General features: G+C 35.0%; 1 protein-coding gene across 1 annotated transcript in view; it reads right to left on the minus strand.

The window, feature by feature from the left end:
* Nucleotides 1–18,166, minus strand: part of LOC110101623 (ankyrin repeat, bromo and BTB domain-containing protein DDB_G0293800) — a 38,306-nt gene that overhangs the window by 678 nt on the left and 19,462 nt on the right. The window contains exons 6-7 of the mRNA XM_020829595.2: nt 7,887–8,028; nt 613–960 (exon numbers count right to left, since the gene is read on the minus strand). Coding sequence (XP_020685254.1) covers nt 613–960; nt 7,887–8,028 — 490 coding nt within the window. The remainder of the gene's footprint in view (nt 1–612; nt 961–7,886; nt 8,029–18,166) is intronic.

An 18,166-nucleotide genomic window follows, 5' to 3' on the forward strand; every position in this document is an offset into this window, starting at 1 on the left:
AACTATAGGCTTGCTTGATTCGAGCTATAGGTTTAACTTATTTTACTTTGATTATAGTTTGGCTTGTTTATGCATTCATGCATGCATATATATGCAATTTAGTCGAGCCTGAGCAAAGCTTAATCCGATTCAATTCCGACTCGATTTAATTCAAGTTTAATTAGAATCGGGCATGGCTTATTAATTGGCTCCTTGATCTTGATCAAAGCCAAGTACCAATCAAATATTTTAGTGATACTAATCTTGTGAACCTACTTACAACAATAACATCAAACCTTTATCCCATTACGTGGGGTCAATTACATGAATCTTTTTTCTCCATTATGTCATGTTAAGAATCAAATTCTCATTTAAATCTAATAAAAAAAGGTCATTCTAATATTTTTTTAACCAAGTCTTTTAGGTCTACCTCTACCTTTCTTAACATAACTCAAATCTAATACATCTACTTTCCTAACCGGGTCATTGGAAGGCGCCTTTCATGTGACCAAACCATCTAAGACAACTCTCTCTAATCTTATATTCCGCTGGAGCTACTCCAACCTCTTATCTTTTTTAACATAAATCAAATCAACTTGTGAACCTACTTATGATCGAAAAATTGAAACTTACCCCTTGCCTAATCTCGTCATCATTTTCATCTTCATCTTTCTTGTAACTGTGCTTAGATGAGTTAGACTGAGGCCATTCTTCACCATTAAAATGTTGATTAGAATCATCCTTGTTGCCATTCTCATGTGACAAGTTGTCGAAATTTTCATTGTTGGTGGCATTAGGATAGAGTTCAATCTCTCCACACGAGGCGCCAATCTTCTCGGGTTCATCGCTGCCCGTTGGTTCAAGAATCGTCCTTGACTCGACCTTTCCAGCTTCGCCCATTTCAGCATCAGCTTCAGTTTCGGGAGAGTGATCAAAGGTTGAGGCAGTACCTTCACTGCAAGGGTTGTCAGCAGAACTTACCTGAAATGTTAAAAAGCATTCAAGAAATATGTTCTGCCTTAAACATACCAAGAAGTAGATTAACAAATAAAAAATTTAATACGAATAAGCGAGAATGATAGGAGTGCAAAGATTAGAGGATTCAATATAAGAAAATCTAAGGAAATAAGCAACTTAAAATGCCATTTAGGTTTCATTTGGGACGGCTTTCTTTCTGCTTCTTAAAGCAGCTTTTTAGTACAAATTTTTTAATTTTGTATTGGAACATTGCTTTAAGAAGCAGAAAGAAAGCCGTCCCAAACGAACCCTTAAAGCAAGCTTTAAGAGTCCTCCATGGTAGTTGGGGATAAATTTACACCCACATTCAATATATTTAAAGAATTTGATCTAATATACAAAATAAAGGAATAGGAAGGCTTGGCTGACTTGAGAATTTATAATGGAGTATGGAATATGCACAAATAAATAGAACATGCATAGTTAATGCAAGAGTAATAAAAAAGAAATAGTGAAGACTAAAGGTAACCAGACTAGTACTAATAATGATGATTATTACATGTTCAAAACTATTAAAACGTCATTGAAGTAATAAAAGAGATTAATCTCAATTAGGCTATCTCTTGCATACACAGTCAAGAAAAAGGTTAACCTGCTCCATAGGTATCACCATAAGGAAGGCACCCTAATGCGGCTAAGTGGCTAAGATAGGTCTGGTTAGGCAAAAGAGATAATTCTATGGCATAACCTCCCAAAAAGAAATTTGAAAAAAGTAATGGAATAAGTAAAACGTTCGTGTGAATTATTCATAGGCATTGGCTAGGACCGTATGTTGACAAGTTCTTTGAAGCCAAAATAAGGCACCAGAGCGCTACACCATCCTTGCCAACCAAAGCCATGAAAGCTAAATTTTAAGGCTGTTTAGAAATTGTAGCATTCCACCAAGTAGGGATGACAACAAACATATTATAAAGTGGTTTGGAGAGGGCATCGATGGTAGAGTAAAATGTCAACAAATAACCTGATAAGGGGGGAAGATGATGAATAGAAGATTTAGAATCTCGACAGAATATTAATGCACGCATTTAAATGCTAAATTAAACCTTTTAGATTGCACCATACCATCGGTGGAGAGAATAATGTCCAGGAGCGTCCACGCAAACAATTGAGGCTTCGTTTGGGACAGCTTTCTTACTGCTTCTTAAAGTAGCTTTCTAGTTTAAAAATTAAATTTTTTTACTAGAAAGCTGCTTTAAGAAACAGTAAGAAAACCATCTCAAATGAAGCCTGAATCTTAGCACGTTAAGTTAGGCTTACATAGGGAATACTAGGTGAAGTATGAGATGAGCTCCAAAGGAGAGATGCAGCTGACTTAAAAGTCGAAGTCGCCAATTAAAGGGCCTGGACCACTATGTTATTGGCCTCAAAAGCTTCAAAGTTACAGTAGAGGATAAGCACGACAATAAATAAAAGGAATGTAGAGCACCTGCACCAACCTTACCTTCAAACACATTTATTAGGAGGCTAATCGTTGTGTTGACCTTGCTTGCAGGCATGAGTTACTCCACAAGACGACTCAACATTCACATTTTTATTTGACACTTCACAATCTTTTTCTGGAAATTTAGTCATAGAATCCCCTTCTCACATACACCTACAAAAGGTCACTAACAGCTCTAGCATATTTTGGACATAAATTCATGTCACAGAAAATTATAAATATGCATTTAAATTAAAAGGGGTATCAGCAAAGGACCACCACCGTATTGCTTAAAGAAGTTATTGAGGGGCAAATAATGAAACGTAGGTTTATGCTATCTTTTGGAGCACCAAAAAGCGGCAGGAATCTTGAGATTGTCATTGAAGCAATTAGAGTTCTGGTGAGTCACAATGTTTGAGAATAATTTAGGTATTTGCTTGACAACTAGCCTTAATCGAAAGCTCCCTCTCGTTATGTGGGGGGTAATTAACTATAGGGGCTTGCGCCTATAGCAAACCTGATTCCAGATCATAAAGTCCTTGCAAAATGAGGGCGGAATCTCTGGATGGTGTCTTATTTATAACTCAATCCGCCTTCTGAAAATTTACCTTGGAACTTAAGCGTTAAAACTCTCCTCGACGATCCGAGAAAAAGGGGGGTCCGCCGAGAGGCCGGGGCGCAAATTTTCGGAGCCCATAGCACTCGCACGAGATGGTTCCAAAATGGGATGAGCTAGGGCATTGTTAAAAAATAAATAAATTTGAATATTTTTACTAAAATGCCCCGCTCATATTATGAAAAGCAGGAGATTTGTAAAATATTATGTTAAATTTGACAAATTTTCTAATGGAAAGACTCAAGGATCAAATTGTATCAATTTTTAATAGTCAATGGACCAAATTAGGTCACTACAAAACTATAGGATTGAGCACTTACTAAGAATAAGGGGATTTTGAGCTTTTTACAGAGATTAATAAAAGAATGTGAAGTGATGATTAAATAGTCTTAGCAAAGATTGAGATTTTGAAAAAAAAATGTTGAAGAATTAACGAATATTGATTGAGATGCTAAATGAATATTTTAAAAAATTAAAGAATATTTTAATAATAGGAGAATTTCTAATAAGTTTCTTGAAAATTTGCCTTAACATGAAAGAGAACTTGAATTTAGGATTGAATTGAAACAAGGGGGGCATCAACAATATTTCAATCTCTTTAGAGAATGGGTCCAAGAGACTTACAAAAAATTGAAATGTCAGAAAAAAGAGTTAATTGATAAGGGTTTATCAGACAGTAATTCATCATTGAGTACACTTGTGATTTTTATTAAAAAATATGAATATATAAGAATGCACATTATTATAAAGAATTGAATAAAGCAATGATTAAAAATAAATGTAATGAACCGGTTGGGGGCCGGTTCAACCGAACCGACCACCCCGTCCCTTTATTAGAAGTCGCGACTCAGGGCAGGTCGCTATTCGCGAACAGAGAGGAGAACGGAGGGGGCGGACGACCGAAACTCCCGCACGGTGGCCTTGGAGGTTTTCTTCGCCATTTTTAGCAAACGAGCGTGTTGGAGGGTAAGATTTAACAACTCCTTTTCGTTCTAATTGTTATAGAAGCAAAGGTTTGGGAGAATTTGCAACGAAGGGAAGGAACGGCCGAGGGAAGAAAGAGAATAAGGTTAGTTTTTAATTCTTTATTTTATGTATAAATCCTTCCCAAATTCTTATTCTAAGCAATCACCTAAGCAATGGAGGTGTTTCATTAAGGGCAAAAGAAGAGATTTGAAGAATTTGGAAAAGAAAGGAGAAGGATTTTGAGTTGGAATAATCATCTTTTGCAAGTGATTTTCTTATCATAAGTTTCTATTAAATTTTGTAGAATAAATCCCTAAAATTATTTTATGACAATTTTGAAGAAGGAAAGAAAGAATTCAAATGGTACAAGTTGGGTTATTCAAGGAATTCAACAAGGATAGAATTTTGAGACTGAGGTTGAAACAAGGATCGACGAACTGAAATATCAAAGTGGGTAAATTATGTTATTTTATAATTTTATTCATAATTGGAATCTATTAAAGTAATTGATTAATTGTGTATTACATAATGTTGAAGATATTATGATTTTATAGTTTTATCAATAAATTCATCCAATATAAATGTTTGAAAGTTTATGAAAATGAAAGGTAATATTTATAAATGCACATGTAAGATACGTTATATACAATTATAACAATAAGGATGAAAAAGGAAAAGGTATTGAAAACTACAGGAGTTCACCCCCTTATGGTACTGACTGGAGACGCCATACTCATGCACGAAAAAGGAAAAGGAAAATGTTATGGATATGGAAAAGGAAATAAAAGAAAAAGGTTATACCTTTGGGTACTTTGAGACGGTGCTCCTGTGCAAAATAAATGGGAAAATGAAATATAAATGAAATATTAAATATTTAGATTATGTTAAAAGAAAATGTTCAGAGATGTTTAAATTAATGAAATGAAAGAAATAAAATTAAGAAATGATAGAATACATATTAGTCATTATTTATATTGATTGTTTTAAATAGATACCCACTCAGTTTACTTAGTAAACTCAACCTACAAGTTTAAATGTTTCAGGTAAGTTCCTAAGAAAAGAAATGGCTGAAAGAGAAGAATTTGTCTACAGAAGTCAGCGTGCAAATGACAACAGGCAAATATACATTTTTGTGTTTTAGTGGCTATTCAGTATAAATGAAGAAGTGAAATGTTTAATGATTTTATCGTCTGACTTTCCGTACCCACCTCGTTAGATCGAGCATCCGGGCCGGGTCATGACAATAAATATCCATGACTACGAAATGATGATTTATTCAATTAGCTCGAAATGTTATTGTGTTCTCTAGAATTGATTTGAGATCATTATATCATTAATAAGTAAGAAAAATGCTTTTGAAATCAAATATGGTAAGTACGAATTTTTAGTAATGCCTTTTAAGTTAATAATTGCCCGTATAATCTTTTGAATATGATGAATCAAATTTTAAAATAATATAGAATTAATTTGTGATTATATTCATTGATGATATTTTAATATATTATAATACTAAAGAAGCACATAGGATTGCTACATAAAATGATTGTAAAGCAAGTTTTAGAAGACCAAATGAAAAAGGCTATGAAAACTAACAATACAACAACAAGCCTTTATCCCACTATATGGGGTCGGCTACATGAATCATTTTCTCCATTGTGTCTTGTTAAGGGTCAAATTCTAATCTAAATCTAATAAAAAATGCCATTTATAATATTTTCTAACCAGGTCTTTTAAGGTCTACCTCTAACTTTCTTAACATAAGTCAAATCTAATATATCTACTTTCCTAAATGGGTCATCGGAAGGTCGCCGTTTTATGTGACCAAACAATCTAAGGTGCTCTCTCTAATCTTATCTTCCATTGTAGCTACTCCAACCTTTTAGTTTCTAACAATGAGTACCAAAAATTAATTCAGCAAGTTAATCAATAAAGAGAGAAAATCACCATCACTGAATATGTGGTGGTAAAAATAAGCTACATTTATGGGTACTTAGTGATTCTATTTTGAGATAGGAAATTTTGCATGAAACTCATCACTTAGGTTAACTATTCATCCGAGAAGTATCAAGATATATAAAGATTTGAAAATATTATTTTGACAACCGTGCACGAAAAAGGATGTAGCTAAGTATATATCTAAGTGTGAAACTTATCAAATTGTTAATGCTAAACACCAAAGACTAAGTAAACTTACATCTATTCCTTACTCCAAAGTGAAAGTTAGAAGGTATTGCGATGGAATTTGTTATGAGATTTTCAAAATTCAAGTAAGGTCATCATTATATTTGAGTGATGATTATTAAATTTACTAAGTCAGCTCCTTTTTGTCTAACATATTCAAATAGAACACTAGCAAGATTATACATGAAATATATTGTTAGATTGGCATTTCAAAGGGACCAGGTTAAAGTGGAAAAGAATTTATGAAAGAGTGGACACTGGGCACCAGGCTATATTTAAATCCCATGTTTCATCCACAAACTCATGGCCAATCAGAAAGAACTACTAAAAATGTTAGAAGACTTGCTAAGATTATGTGTTAATGGATTTTAGAGGCAATTGAGAGAATCATATTTCAATGATAGAATTCACTTATAACCATAGTTATCAATCTACAATTAAGATGACACCTTATGAAGTAATCTAGTATTTCAATTACCCTTAACCTTACCTGGACAGGTTTCAATTGAGCCCTATTACTACAAAAATCACATTTCATTATAGTTAGGGATTCAAGAAAGATCCAACAACTCCAGAGCTAAATTTCCTTGAAAATTACTCTTACCTGGCATTATTGGAGTCGAAAATGCTTGGTAATGCTATCTGCTTATACTGAAATCATAAACATTAAAAGCGCAAAAAGAAAATATTTTCTCAATTGGGACGAGATTGAATGATTAAGCTTCAAAGCAAGAAATGGGTTCATACACCTCTTGAGGAGTTTTTGATACTTGATGAGAGAGCGTTGAAGGATATTTATGATATAGTTACTATGCTTTAATACAGCCAACCTAGTGAAGGCCACAACCAATCGAGTACTTGCTTTATTGAATTAATGGTCTCCCAAAAACCTCACCTCAATCCTACTAAGGCACTTCCTAAAGCAAGGGTCAAGACACGAATAATATCATTCATCAACACGTAGCACAACAAAGTTTATTTCAATCGAAAGAGTGGGGCAGATTGAGAGGTGAGGAGATACAATCACAAATTTATGATAGAAAGATTTCTTCTTTAGCCAGAGATTAAAAGATTGAACACGTGGTGACCTAGCCATCACCCGACAATATGATATAAAGATTATGATCTTGGCATTGGAGATTGCAAGGGTGATCTTTGGGAGAACTTCCCCAGAAGCATTCGAGGTTGCGGATGGAGCCCACCTGCTCCCTTAAAAGCATTGTCCCTTGTGAGTGGACCAGAGAATACCTTAGCTCAAAATTAGAGAGGCCAGTCCGATCTGATCAGCCCTCTAATAAAACCGAACAGCCAACTATGTCATGTACTGGCAAGAAAAGGGAATTTATCGATCCGACAACGACAAATTCCTTAGTGAGATCGGGTTAGTGTATTGTTTACTGATTGCTGAAGCTACATCAAAAATCCCGGTAACTGTTCTTCGGAGATCCATTCACCTTGTCCATCTGCTCATAAACTATACAACTTCAAAAACAACGTTCAATTCATCTAAATATACTTGTTATACACATGCACATTAAACCACAAGCTACCATACTAAATAACCAACATATCCCTCTGTAAGCAACAAGGTCCGTATTAACTTTAGTATGCATATTCCGTCAGGTAATAGAAGTAAACGGCAAACTTTCAGTATCATCTGCAGAAACTCTTTCCAATGAAAGTAAGTGGATGCTTCAAACTACTTACCTCCAACTTAGGTTCATTAGATAAACTGGCATGAGTAACGATCATGTGGGTCTCAAATGCTCCTGATTGTTCCTCGCGTTCCTTTCTGCGGCGCCTTACTACACAGACTGCACATAGACAATTGCTTTTATGGCCATCTATTCTGAAATATAAAGAAGTTTACAGTTAGCATCTACAGACAAATTAGACATTCACAGATCCATAATTATCCATAACTGGTTCATTTCATGTAAGAGATAAGGTGACAGATCCACCAGAAGACATCCCCTTAATAAAATGGGATGTGAAGTAAAATATCAAAAGTAGCAAAAAAACTAATTACAAAACCAACAAGAAAATTATGATGGCCACTTTCCTAGTGAATATCACTGCTCCATGATAATAGATAATATCTAATTTGATAGATAAACTAATCATCTTCATGAGATCATAAATAAACCCAACCAATAATAGGAGATATAAATTTAGCAATGAAAAAATATAATCATAACAATTATATTAAAGAGCTGGCAACTTCCTCGCTGCAGCAAAATTTATTAGAACGAATGTTAACATGTAATAGGTCATAATTTATAACCACCAGTGAATGGGGTGGAAGGAGAGAGGAGGCAGCTTAAGACTATATCATGGTTAGCAAAAATCGTTTCGTTTACATGTAATAGAAGAAATTGACGTTCACCTCTTTCAGGATGGAAGCCAACAAAATAGAATTATTCATCAATACAGTCATACAAATAAGAGCCCAGTCATTTCAATAAACAAATATTTGTTCCTTATATCCATCATTATAGAAAAAAAGGTAAAGATGCTACACAGGCATAACGCTATGCAAAAAAGCTTACAAGCATTGTGCATTTAGGGAAAATGAGATCATGCACAAGAATAAGTCATAATTCACAAAAGCATGTTTTAATGTTGAAATCCCGGTTTCACAGCTTCCTAACCCAACTACAATCAACATAAATTAATCACACCTTGTATTGTGGCCTTCTACACTGTTCGCCCAGGAAAAATAGGTGCAAACCTCGCTCTCACAAGTTTAAGATCCTTATTTTCCCTGAGGTAGATTAGATTTAAAATTTAACTAGATTTTCCATGAGAGTAGTGTCAGGGTTTATTTAGATTTGGGTCATACTTCCTATGAGCGCAAATCCTCATAGTTAATTAGCCCTTCAAACCCGTAGAAAAGCACTCTCGATTAAGGCTGGAATTATATTCAGTATGTGCATGAAGTACAAATGTGTGTGCAACAGTGTGTGAATGTTTTAAACACTGGTTATGGGGGATGAAGGAGGACCCAATCAAGATCTCATGATTTCATCATCCCAGGAATATCGTAAGTTTCAGTCTACCACACTAGCGACCATGATCATAGTGTGCAGAGAATCTAATTAGCAACAATGAGTTGCCTCCTCCTGAGTAGACTGAAGTGGATATGTGTAAGTTGTTTTATCTAGGTTGGGATTTGTGGCTCCATTTAGAAGTTGCCCAAAGTTTAGATTTGAATTGGGTTTTACGGCCCCATTTAAGAGTTGTCCAAATGATTGAATTTGGGTAAGGGCTTACGAATTTCATTTGAAAGTAGCACTAATGGCGGGTTTTATGGCCTTTATTAGAGGTGGCCCAAATAGCGGGTCTTACAACTTAGTCTTATAGACTAAGATGCCCAAAGGATTTGGAAGTTCATATAGGTCTTATGGCTTATGAATTTAGAACTTGACTAACAACGGGTCTTACGACGTAGCCATGTAAGATAAGTAGCCCGTCTAGTAGGTTTTACAACCTAGCACTATAAATTAAGATGCTCGTAAAGGAGTCTAGAGTTATGTTATTACCTAGATATTTTTCCTTAAAAGTCGGACTTACGATTTTCATTGAAAGTGGTCAGTTTGTGGGTTTAGGGTTAGGTTAGTTTAACATAAAGATTTCCATTAAGATCGGTCTTACGACTTCTATTAGAAGTTGTCGGGTTAACGGAGATTTAGCTTTACAAACTAAAGGTTTTGCACCAGCGTCGACGTCTTGTTTTGCCAGCTTTGCTTTAGTAGTAACTTGCAATCGTTGTTTTGACACTTACTAGTTAGTAGTTGTTGATCTATGCTTATAATAGTGCTCATAGCTTTTATAGTTTAGCAGTACTTTTACTTGTTTGTTTTGCTCTGTCAACACTAATTTTACATTACAAGTTACATTTGATACACTATATTAATGTTATATTTGTTTGCATGCAGGTAGATTGTACTTGCAATAGCTCAGAAATTTCACAGGTAGCTGTATGCCACTGCTGAGATTTTGTGAGAGTTTCAAGGGTTTTGTTTTGGAGAGTTATTTGTTATGCACAGAGAGTTGTTACTCAGAGAGTTGTTTGAAAGTTGATGTGAGTTAGTTTGTACTTATGTTGTATAGTGGAAATTATTTTATTATTGCATTTTCTTTTATTTTATATGCATTAATTAATTATATTTTAATTAAATTTTGATTGCTCAACTAATTAATTAAATGTATTTTAAAATTATTTAATTATTTAAATTGATTGCTCAATTAATTAAATTTAAATTTTAAATTAAAATCTATTACTCAGTTTGATTTTGATTTGTTTAAACTTTAAATATTATTTTAAAAATATTTAATTGATTTAATTATATTATTAATTAAATTTAATCCCTCATTAATTTAATTTAATTGAATGTTTCTTTAATAAATAATTATTAATTAAATTAAAGCTTCGATTAAATCTCACAGTAATTGATTATTTTCAAAATTAATTATTTGATGACTTGTATTTCTCTTACTTGATTTAATTAAGTTGTAAATTTTATATTCCATTATTATATGATTTTATTAATTAAATGATTTCGAATTAATTTAATTAGTTATTATTTAAATTAATAATTAAAATTTCTTCTTGATTTTAAGTTTTAAGTATTAGATAATTAAATTAGAGTTAATTTAAGTAGTTATTATTATTAACAGATTTTAATTGATCCATTAAATTTTGATAAAAGATCTTTAGGTTATTATGTTAATCAATTCAGGTTTCAAATTTAACTAAACGTTTTAATTGAACATATATACTATAATATACTATATATATATATATATGATCTAATTTTTAATTAATTAGAATCCATTATTTAGTTAGATTAATTAATTGGTTCCTAATTTATAAATCAATTAAATCTAGAGTTTGAGGTTAGGAGTTTAAATTGATTACTAACAGGTAATTGATTAGTTATTAATCAATTTTAATTGGAGCTTGTGGCTTTAAAAATTTTGACAGTTTCCTAGTGAAATTTCGACAATCTTTCATAGTATCCCCTCCTCATAGATAGAGGAGGTAAGGAGGGCACTGCCTTTTCAAACCCACCAGTCGGACAGGAATTTACGATTGAGGGCTTCGAGATTCGTATGTTGGTCTCGAAAATTGTCTTTAAATCCTCGATTTGATGATTGTAGCCTCTGATTGATGATTACAAGCATCATTATATATAATATGACTATATCTATATATATATTATATATATTAGTATAATCATATATATATATATATATATATATATAATTTGAGATTAATGTTAATATTAAAATTAATGTTATTATTTATCATAATAACATTAATCTTCTTCTATTGCTTACAAATTCAAACGAAAAAGAGATCAAGTTGGAGCGGAGAGACGGAGTCATAGGCTCTGGACGTGATTTTGTTCGTGTATAGGGAGGAGGCCGAACGAACGTGAGTACATTTGCGTGAAGGGAGGCTGGGCGTGGATTTTGTCGCAGGTGAAAATCGGACGTAGCAACTGGGTCGAACGACCAGGTGTTGTTCGTGTGTGACTACGACTAGAGGCATAAGGTGCTTGTATTCGTTCACGTAGAGGGAGGATACTGAACATCACTGAGAACGGGCTCTATTCATGTGTGCTAGAAGCTGGAAGCAGGTCACGGCTAGTGCGAGCCAATCAAGCCGGAGGAATGTAGAAGAGGGCTTGGACGTGAGGCCTAGAGATTGGAGCAGTCCTTCCTTGCGCAGGGGCGTTCGATTGAGGTCGACAAATCGGGGGTTGGAGATGGATGGGCAAGCAAGCTCGGCTCCTGCGTGTGTGCTCGGAAGGTGACTGACGTGGATCGGATAAGGGGAAAATGGGCATTGGTGCCTTACTGTTGGAGGTCGGATCGCTCGAGATTTGGCGGGCTTAGAGAATCACGAGAGAACGAGCCAAAAAACCATAACTTTGATTATTCGTGAGTGCAGGTCTAATTTTCTTGATATTCCCTAATTTTATATGAACAATTATCGTCTGAACGTGCATACGTCGTGACTAAACCACCATCCGGTTTTGCCAACGTGGGAAAGATAGTTAGGAATCTACACTTTTATGCTATTATAATAAGAATCAACACTTTTATGCAATTATAATTAATTGTTTGATAGCCTTGCTCATAATTTGTTCCCATAATCTTGCTCTCACAACTTAATTAACATATTTAATGAATTAGAGCATTTCAATGGTAACTGGACTCATAATCTTGCTTTCCGCAATGCTTGATAACAGTTGAGTATTATTTCTATCGAAGTTCCAATTCTGTACTCGGTACCAATATAAAATCAATATTCTAATATGTCCTCAAGCGTAGATAGCTTCCCATTTCAAACGTCTGCAACATAATATGCTAAAATTTGGACAGTATCACTACTTATTTAGTTATGTGAACTTGAGTAGTCAAGCTATCTGTCAACAGAGCTGCATACTCTATTGGGATTTTTTTTTTTTCTTTCAAGACTCCCAGTCTCATTTCTACTCTGTATGTTGCCATAACATACTCATGTTTCTTCCATTGGCACTAGACCAATGAACTATGATTTGACTAATTAACTTTACTTTGATAGATCAGACCCGCTTGATCCTTCATTCCGTTAAAATGTCAATCCAAATTATCTAAACAGTAAACTAAAAATTGGGGATCCAGCCCACCAACATATAAAGAAGCTTTAATTTTCTCCAGTTCGGTTTGTTAATTACTCCGTTTACTTGACGCATTAGGATGATCACCATAATATCAATAGGATTTATAGTGCACAGGCTCCACTCCTCTTTCTCTCTTTCTTTCTTTCTTTCTTTTTTTACTTTCATAAATTCCTATAAAGCTCATAATAAAAATACCTCTAGTTCAAACTAATTAAACACAAGGGTATTTTGCAGCAATACTTGAAGAATCATGACATGCTTTAAGTCTTCAAAATTGAAACCACTCAAGAGCATTTTCTTCAAGCAATTGTAAACAGCACAATGCATGCCCTCTAGCTCCAGCTTCTCAATCTTAGGAATATTAATTAGACACCTCTTAAGATTGCATTCTTCCTCATTGTCAATGTCTCTATTTCCCAAACCTTCATTTTTATTATCAAGCTTTTCATATTTGTTATTTTAAAAAGAACATTTCAATTATTATGCTCGCATAGTTAGATCTCAAGAAATTGCAGTAGCGAATAATAATTGAGCATACACAAACTTAAAAATTTCAAGCAAGCAGAACATTGTTGAGTTTAACATTGACAACTAGAAGCACAACACAGCGATCAGCTATATCATGAAAAAAATGTATGCAAGTAAATACTTTTTAGAAAACCCATCAGAGATGATTATGTTTCAAATAGTCATTCTACCAAAACAATTACAGCCATTATATGATTTTAATAAATAATGTAGATATACTGGAAAAGGTTGTGCTGATTCTGACTAGCCTAGGCTTATCTGCAAACTTAGGATAATAAATAGTTCAATCCAACTTTCTAGGTAGGCTTAGATGGGCTCTAAATCCTACTCGACACCAGTGACCCAAACAATAATTAAGAGGCATGATGCTGAAAGTACACCTGTTGATTCACCACTTGCATATTTAGGATTAATTTGGTTGGCTAAACAAGTCAAAAGTGAGCCAAACTTCTATATTCACAATTTGCGACAGTGACCCCATTGGTCAAGTCAAACTTTGCGAGGAAAAGAAGCTAGTCCTATAAAGATATATGGGATGGTTTTCTCTATAATATATACATTGCATGTTCGATTGCTTTGAATGGTGGAATACTCAAGTAAAAGTGAATTTAAGCAAGCTTAAGCCACATGTCCTTCCAATTTTTTCACATTCCAAATTGATGAAACTGCACTTCTATATAGCTTTTAGCAGCAAATAAAAAATGAATAGTGTGATTTTATATTTCAAAACCAGAGAAAATGTAAAACTCTAACACAAACGGATTATGAAAAAAAAAAAAAAGACTTTCTTCCCAGGAAAAACATATGATTAATGCACAAATGTACAACGTTGCTGTATAATAGAGGTTCTAGTCTATGTATATACAAGAGAGACAATATAACAATTATTATCATCATCATACATAAATGACAACATTTATATTCTGACTTGGTAAAAAGAATAAAATTAAGAACAGACCAGATCTCAGGTTTATCAGCTGACACTTAGATCAAGTGGCAGCTTGAACCTTGAAAGGGTCAAAGTTAGAGCAAATTATTCTGTGCGGATACTAGATGGGAGAACCGTCCGGTACCGCTTGGTACCGAGCGGTACCGATGCTCGTTACCACTCGGTACGGCGCTCGGTACATTTGATCGGTACACTTTTGGGGTGACATGGCGCATTTTTATTGACCTCTGGATGACGTCCGGACTCCGCACAGAATAATTTGCCCAAAGTTAAGACCTGAAATTGAAAAGCGCCGTCCTGGCCGGGTGATGTAGGCAAAGGGGGGGTAAAATCAAACCCAAAAAATTTTGGTTTTGACTTCCCTTGAGCTTGCTAGCTCAATAAATTTTGAGCTGAAATTTAGCTCATGAGCCGGTTTTTAGTTCATTTATTGAACTAAAAGTTAGCTCATTATTAGCTATGTTTTAGTTCGTTTATTTTCCTATTTATGTAACTCTTTATTTATAGTTTTGTCTCTTAAAATTTTGAGTTTTGTCCCTTGGGTTTCCAAGAATGGCTTTTGGGTTTCCTGTGTTGGGCTATTTTCCGTGCCTTGGCTCCTTGGTTTCCCTGGTTAGCTGCTGGTTTTCCGTGCTGGGTGGCCTTTCCCGTGCCTTGGTGCTTCGTTTTCGTGCGGGCCTCCTTGGCTTTTGCGGCTGCCTCTTCGGATTCCGCCTGGGCTGTTTTCCCGTGGCTGATGAGGGGCTTTTCCATGGTTTTGGTGCTTCGTTTCCTGGAGTTGACTGTTGGCTTTTCATTTCCCTTATTTAATATAGAATATTAAAGGGTTTTAGGAGCTGTTTGTATTCCTCCCTTGTCTATATATAGAAGATGTTTTGTGGCTGTTTTAGTAATGAAAAAAGAGAATTTTTGGAAAGAAATCTTAGTGATTTTCTTGGAAGAGTTTCTTCTTCTTCTTCTATCTCTTGGGGAAACTTGCGAGTTCTTTCCACCCTTCTTCTCAGCTTCTAATCTCTTTCGTCTCTTCGCAAGTATCCTTCCATCTGTATCCTTCGTCTCTTGGAAAGCAAGTTTAGGTGTTTTAGTTGTGTCGTTTGTAAGAGTTGTAAGGCGTCTTGTTTGAGTCGCTTGAGTCAAAATTTGTGTCTTTTTAAATGAAATGTAAGAGTTTGTTCTTCTTATTACTTAGCTAAGTGTGTCTTTTGGTGATCGAAAATTTTGGGGCCCTTCTCCCATATTTTTGATTGCATCATTTTTTGGTATCAGAGCAAGTTAGGAAGTCCTAGGTTTTAAGTTGGTTTGTCAAGTCAAGTCTTGTTGTGTGAGTCTTGTGAGTTGTGTAAGTCTTGTGAGTTGTGTAAGTCTTGTGAGTTGTGTAAGTCTTGTGAGTTGTGTAAGTCTTGTGAGTTGTGTAAGTCTTGTGAGTCTAAGTTTTTTAGGTTGAGTCTTTATTTGAGTCAAGTTTATTGTTGAGTCTTTCTTTTAAAAAATGGAAAAAGACAAAAAGATATATTCATTCATGGATGAAAACAAACCAGACAATCCTGAAGTCCCTCTTCCGATGGACAGATGGATTCCAACTGAATGTGATTCAACCGATCCGCTTCAAGACAGATTATACAAACTTGAATATCACATGTGTGACCAGAAATTCGAGAAATGGAAGACGTATCTAAAAAAGACAGTTCGAGAAAGAGCAAGAAGAAATTTTGAAGGAGTTTGGAGAAAAAATTAAAGAATTGGATGCTCCGTCTTCACCTCCTCGAAAGAAAACAAAAGCTAACTCATCGGGAGATGAGTCCTCAAGAAGGGGAGTCTGATGTAGGCAAGGGAAGGTCAAATCAAACCCAAAAAATTTTGATTTTGACTTCCCTTGAGCTTGCTAGCTCAATAAATTTTGACCTGAAATTTAGCTCATTATGAGCCGGTTTTTAGTTCATTTATTGAACTAAAAGTTAGCTCATTATTAGCTATGTTTTTGTTCATTTATTTTCCTATTTATGTAACTCTTTATTTATAGATTTGTCTCTTAAATTCTGAGTTTTGTCCCTTGGGTTTCCAAGAATGGCTTTTCGGTTTCCTGTGTTGGGCTGTTTTCCGTGGCTTGGCTCCTTGGTTACCCCGATTGGCTGCTGGTTTTCCGTGCTGGGAGAGACGAAGGATACAGATGGAAAGGATACTTGCGGAGAGACGAAAGAGATTAGAAGCCGAGAAGGGTGGAAAGAACTCACGAAGTCTCCCCAAGAGATGTAAGAAAGAAAAGCTCTAAGCTCTTCAAGAAATCACATAAGATTTCTTTTTTCCTAAAAAATTTCTTTTTCCATTAGACTAAAAACATCAAGGCAAAAACATCTTCTATATATAGAAAAGGGAGGAATACAAACAGCCCCAAAACCTTTAATATTCTATATTAAATAAGGGAAATGAAAAGCCAACAGTCAACTCCAGGAAACGAAGCACAAAACCAGCTCGGAAAGCCCCTCATCAGCCAACGGGAAAACAGCCCAGGCGAGAACCCGAAGAGGCAACCGCAAAAGCCAAGGAGGCCCGCACGGAAAACGAGCACCAAGGGCACGGGAAGGCCACCGCAACGGACAGAACCAACTACGGAAACCAAGGAGCCAAGGCACGGAAAATAGCCCAACACAGGAAACCCAAAAGCCATTCTTGGAAACCCAAGGGACAAAACTCAGAATTTTAAGAGACAAAACTATAATAAAGAGTTACATAAGTAGGAAAATAAATGAACTAAACATAGCTAATAATGAGCTAAAACTTTTAGTTCAATAAATAAACTAAAAATCGGCTCATAATGAGCTAATTTTCAGCTCAAAATTTATTGAGCTAGCAAGCTCAAGGGAAATCAAAACCAAATTTTTTTTGGGTTTGATTTGAACCCCCTTTGCCTACATCACCCGGCCAGGACGGACGTTTTTTCAATCAAGGTCTTGATTTTTGGGCAAATTATTCTGTGCGGAGTCCGAGGCTCGTTCAGAGGTCAATAAAATGCCCATATTGTTCAACACCAATAGTGTATCCGATCAAAGGTACCAGTGCGAGACCGTACCGAGTGTAACGAGATGCATCGGTACGAACGGTTACCCGGGCCGGACGGTTCTCCTCATCAAGTATCGCTACAGAATAATTTGGCCGCTAACTTTTGAACCCTCATAGGTTCAAGCTGCCACTTGATCTAAGTGTCAGCTGATAAACCTGAGATCTGGTCCTTGTTCTTTAATTTTATTCTTTTACCAGCAGAATATAAATGTTGCATTTATGTATGAATGATGATAATAATGTTATATTGTCTCTCTTGTACTTATACATAGACTAGAACCGTCTATTATACAGCAACGTTGTAACATTTGTGCATTAATCATATGTTTTTTCCTGGGAAGAAAGTCTTGTTTTTTTTTTCATAATCCGTTTGTGTTTAAGAGTTTTACATTTTCTGCTGGTTTGAATTAAATACCACTTTCATTTTTATCTGCTAGCTAAATGTATATTAGAAGTGCAGTTTCATCAATTTGGAATGTGAAAAAAATTGCGAGAAGACATGTGGTAAGCTTGCTTAAATTCACTTTACTTGAGTATCCCACTCAGTCAACATGCAATGTATCATGACAAGCAAATTATCTATATAGAGAACAACCATCCCATATCATCTTTAATAGGACTAGCTTCTTTCCTCGCGAAAGTTTGACTTGGACCATATGCGGTCACTGTCGCAAACGAAATTGTGGGAATATAGAAGTTATGTGGCTCACTTTGACTTGTTTAGCCAACAAATTAATCCTAAATATGCAAGTGTGAATCACAAGGTGTACCTTTTTCAG

The sequence above is a fragment of the Dendrobium catenatum genome, unplaced genomic scaffold (assembly GCF_001605985.2).
Source record: "Dendrobium catenatum unplaced genomic scaffold, ASM160598v2 fragScaff_scaffold_976, whole genome shotgun sequence".
NCBI classification, from domain to species: domain Eukaryota; kingdom Viridiplantae; phylum Streptophyta; class Magnoliopsida; order Asparagales; family Orchidaceae; genus Dendrobium; species Dendrobium catenatum.